The 4,923-nt window shown below is 49.2% G+C and overlaps 1 protein-coding gene across 1 annotated transcript in view; it reads left to right on the plus strand.

Moving 5' to 3' along the window:
* Positions 1-3,526, plus strand: part of GIP (gastric inhibitory polypeptide) — a 4,114-nt gene extending 588 nt beyond the window's left edge. The window contains exons 2-4 of the mRNA XM_009330154.1: positions 650-796; positions 1,138-1,269; positions 3,430-3,526. Coding sequence (XP_009328429.1) covers positions 650-796; positions 1,138-1,269; positions 3,430-3,526 — 376 coding nt within the window. The remainder of the gene's footprint in view (positions 1-649; positions 797-1,137; positions 1,270-3,429) is intronic.
* The last annotated feature ends 1,397 nt before the right edge of the window (positions 3,527-4,923 follow it).

Raw genomic sequence — 4,923 nt, forward strand, 5'->3', positions numbered from 1 at the left:
CTGACTCCTGCTACAAAATTTCCAACTACCACCTGAGAATATCCAAAAGAATCCTTATTAGAGCAGTAGGAGCTGCTGAAATCCCAGATAATAGTACTAAAAAAGGATCAGCCTTGACATCCTTCGCTAGTTTAGGTAGCCACTGACTATGTCTACGCTGTCAGATCAGCCCTGGTCTCAAGGTCAGCCATTGCCTCCCGCCATCCGCCCCCAAGCCCCTCGAGGACACAGGAGAAGGTTTCCTTGGCCCTGGGTGTGCAACTCACTGGAGGAGGGAGCCTGAGCACACTTGGTGCCTTAGCTTGGAGCCAAAGTCCGCGTGAATCGGGCTACGGCAGGGAAAACCACGCTGACTCCAGACTGCCAGCAAATATCCTGAGCTCACCTCCTCCCGGGTTCTCAAATCTGAGCTGCGACTGCGTTAGCAGCCAGCAAAACGGATGAGGAGCACGCTAGCCCCTTCTCTGGCGATCTCCTCGCGTTACAATGCAGGAATAGTCACCTGGACCAAGGGAGATTAAAAGTGATCACAAAACCTCGCTGACTGTAGGGACCGCGTGGGCCACCACGTGTAACCCAAGCAAAACTCTGCACAGCACGCGCTCCCGGTCTGTGCGGGACTCACTCTGTCTCTGTGCTCTTACCCCAGCCTAAATATAAGGACTCCCAGTGCCAGACCAGTGCAAAGACGCTACTCTGAGGCCACCCTGGCAAGCGATTACAGCCGCACGATGGATAACATGCTGAAGAAGAACTTTGTGGAATGGTTGCTAGCCAGACGGGAGAAGAAAAGCGAGTAAGTGCGTAGACTTTCACTGCTCCTACGATCCAAACTTACAGCTGTCGTCAGCCAAATGATGGCTACAGAAGAATGTAGAGCCGAGGATATTTTTCTTGGACTGCAGCAGTGATTCTCTAGGGAGTCGGTTTTCTTTTTTTTCTTTTATTTTTCTAAGTCCTAGAAAAGTTTCTGGTCTGTCGGCACACAACGCAACCATCCCTCTCCCTGTCCAAGACCGCCTTCTTCTCTGGCTGCTGGTAGATGGAGTGGGAGGGAGCTGGGTTTTGTGGAAAAGCAGCATTTTGGCACCCTCCTGTGGCATCTCGGGCTGATATCTCCCCATTTTGCCTTTCCAGCAACATCATCGAGCCATACAAGAGGGAAGCTGAGCCCCAGGTATCGGCTGCGAACGGCCAAAGATTGGACCTGGGCACCCAGGAAGCCAAAGACTTCTTCGCCTGGCTTCTGAAAGCCAAGAAAAATCAGAGGTGAGATCGGAGAACAGAAAGAGAAAGTCTGGTCGCAGGGCGGGATGAGGTGCCCAAGTGTTTAACTTTTGAAGGAATGTTTTGGGGCAGGTATCGATGGTAACGGCGTCACATCGGAAAACGAGAGGATTTGGGTTTCAACAGGAAATGTCACACTTTGCAATTCTGTCTCACGAGTGAGGAAAAGAACAAAGACCAAAAAAAGCCTCTCTAATTTTGAAATTTCTCACAAAATACAAATTTCAAAAATACAGACGATTGGGGTCTTTTTTTGGTTTCTGCCAATGTCAGCACAGCCCCATCAAAACCCAGCGCTTTGATAAGGTCGAAGCACGGACTTCTGACAGGGCTGAAGCGCGTCCACTCCTCTAACATCCCAACATCACCGAAACAGAGAAGTCAAAATGAAGTGCTTTGACCTAATCAAAACAAAGCCCTCTCAAAAGAAAACTCCCCAGTGAAAACCGAGATGAAATTGATACGTTTCTGCAAAACATTTTGATTTGATCAAATCAACCCGCAGGGGGAAAAAAAACCAACAACCCGCTCGTTCACACTCTCAGCCCCTTGACCAGTTCATTTAAAAAAAAAGAAAAAGGCAGCAAAACAGTTCTCGTATCACTGCTGCAAGCTCTTGCTATGAAAAGCCTGTCATCTAAAGGTGAAACCGTGCGGGAGGGATGCCCGCCCGACCCAGGAGGAATTTCCCAGTTCGTTTCTGATCTGTGCCCTTTACCGGGGACACTCAGACAGATTTATTTTCCTTTTTTTTAAGATGTAATCATCTTGCAATCATCACGATCGCGGTAATGATGGCGATACGAGCTCGCTCGGAACAGGTACCTCTGGGCAAGGTAACCGAGCCCATATGGAGCGCTCTGTTGCTGCAGCTCGTGCCTTCGTTTCCCGAGCCATCTGGCTGAGAGCACGCCTGTGTATCTCCGCGCTGCGCGGCTTTGTGCTGTGTCAGCATATCCACAGCCTGTCAATAGCCCGTTTCACCTCCCCCAATCTTAGCTTATGTCACAAATGTTCAAAAAGCAAATCAGACGCGAGTCCAACGAAAAATCTGTTCTCAGGCACTTTCTATATTTAAAAAAAGCCACCAACAAATGAACGAGGGATACATTTCCTTTCTTTAACATGAAGGGGATTTTATAAAACCTAACAGGTTGCTGCTGCTCAGTCCTAAAATGGTGGCAAGAAGGAAAAAAGGGCACTTACCGCACACAGCCCCCGTCCTTCAGGCACAATCCTAGTGTCTTCTGGCAAAAAAAATGGAATTTCTAGCTGCAGGGAGTCACGGGACAGTCACCCAGAACAAGAATCTGGGGGCATTTGTTGTCTTTTACAGCCTTTGCACGAAAACTGCTTTAGAAACCAGGGTGCAGGGGATGACCCGGGCTGGGGGAAATGAGCACAGCTATGGTTCACAGAGGTGTCTCAGGCCAAGCACTCAGAAAATCAGACACCGAGAATTGCTAGTCATACGGAAAATACAAAATCAAAGAAATGAGGGCTTTGAGGGATCTCGAGAGGTCATTTAGTCTGACCTCTGCTCCGAGGCAGGATCAACGCGCCCTAAACTGTTCCTGACAGATGTTTGTCTAACCTGTCTGGGGGGGGCGGAGGGGGGAAGGGAAACCTTTGATGCTAGAGATTAATCAGCTTGATTAGCTTCACTTTAGAAAAAAAAAAAATTGTTTTCTAGTGTCTCCCTTAATCCCCTTAATTGCGAATAAAAAACGCGACTGGCAGGGGAAAGTCCTTCTTGGAAACAAAGACTTTCCTTTGTGAGTTTGGAGCGTAGATGCTGCTTCACCCACGCTCCGCCTTTGTTTCGATGCCTGCTGGGTCTAAGAGGAGGTGGGGTGCAAGGGGGTCACCGGCCCGCTCCTTCCCGTCCCCCAAGCCCGACAGACGTGTTCACCGCTGGGCAGCCCAAACGCGCCAAGATCAAGGCGCTGTTGTGTGCAAAGGGCTCACCACGTCAAAAAGAGGTTAAAGCTTTTTGGGGGTTTATCTGAGTCAAAGATATTAGAAGAGAAGGAAAACAAAATATCCCCGTGACCTTGAGGGGATTGGGATACGAGGCTGTTATACACTGCCTCTGGATTGTCGCCTCTCCTCTCTCTTTACGGCATGGCACGCTTCTTGCAGTTTTCCTTCTCCGGAAGGTTCAGAAGATTTCAAGGACGTTTTGAACCAGGAGTTTCTGACATGGCTGATGTCGACTGATCTCTGCAGACCATTGTGAGTGGCTGTTCTACCTACCCCCCCTGGTACAAGCATCCCTACCGATCCTTTCCCAGCCCTTGTCCCCAAAGGTACTTGCTGCAGCGCTCAATCCATGAATTTAGAATTTCTCGAGATAACCACCGAGTGCTTACCTGGCACAGCTCAGCTGGATTTGACCGGAGAGGTAAGAGCTCCGGCCAGAGTTTGGTTCTGCAAAAGTATCTTCAGACCATTGATACAACGAAGATACGGGGGAAGGCAAATTTCAAAAAATTACTGTCTAGAGAAGGGAGGTCAGTAAATCCTTTTCCCCTTTTTAATGAGAAAAGGAGGTGTTCATCAGACCACCTACAGGAAATACTTTTTCTGTGCATCGTACACTGCCATGAAAGGCATTCGGAGAGAAACACGAGAAACTGGGATGCAAAAGGTGCAGGGGAGGGCCCCGAGGAGGCTCAAGGGAATGGCGAGCCCATCCTATGCTTAGCTGAGGAAAATGAAGGCTGAGAGAGACAAAGTCACCATCTATAAAAAAACCAGAGCGAGAAAAGAGCTGTTTATGCTAATGGCAAAGGTTGGCACAAGAACAAAAAGGGATGAACCGGCCATGAATAAATGTAGGTTGGAAATAAGAGGCAGCTCTGTGCTACAGACAATTCCGTGCAGCTTGGTCAGACAACGTGAACCGAGTGGCCAGCCAGCGGGCCAGAGAAAACAAATAACTGTTGAGCTCACGCTGCAGCCCTTCCTGCAGAGAAACACTTACTTGCATCGCTCTCCTCTAACCAGTCGCTGATTTTTCTCAAAGCTTGTAGGCACTTACTATTAGATACTAACTTTGAGACGCGTCTTGCTATCAAAATGGATTTGCAAGGTGTCAGAGGGGGCTGGAGGGTGGAGAAGGCAGTAACTTATGCCTCATTTCCTATAGGAACCAAATGAAAATGGGTTAAGTGCAGAACCACGGGAATTTATGGGTTTTTTTCTCCCGCTTCTGCTTTGGTAGGACTGCGTAAGTCCAGGACCTTCCCGAGGAGCTCCCTCTTCATCCTATCAAGGCACGTGAGGAGGAGGAAGCTCTCTTACATTCACTCTGTTCTGTGCGTATCGTCTATTTTGCTAATGCAAGCAATAAAGAGTTTAGTCTGAAGCTGAAATTAGATTCAGAGAAGACTTTGATTGGGGGATGGACTATAAAATATTACTAAATTGCTAGGAAAAAAACCCCATGTGTCCTTCCAAACAAGGCTCGCAACGAGTCGCCACGCGCCTCGTGCCAGTGAATTGGCCTACACCTGACCGAACCGTGAGAGGGAAGGACCCCGGTCGCAGGCCCTCGGCGGTTTGGGACAACCGGCCTTGGCACCGGCGGCGGGCGGCGAAGCCCAGCTCGGGCTGCGGAGGAGCAAACCCCGG

This window comes from Pygoscelis adeliae, unplaced genomic scaffold (genome assembly GCF_000699105.1).
Source record: "Pygoscelis adeliae isolate BGI_AS28 unplaced genomic scaffold, ASM69910v1 Scaffold338, whole genome shotgun sequence".
NCBI lineage: Eukaryota > Metazoa > Chordata > Aves > Sphenisciformes > Spheniscidae > Pygoscelis > Pygoscelis adeliae.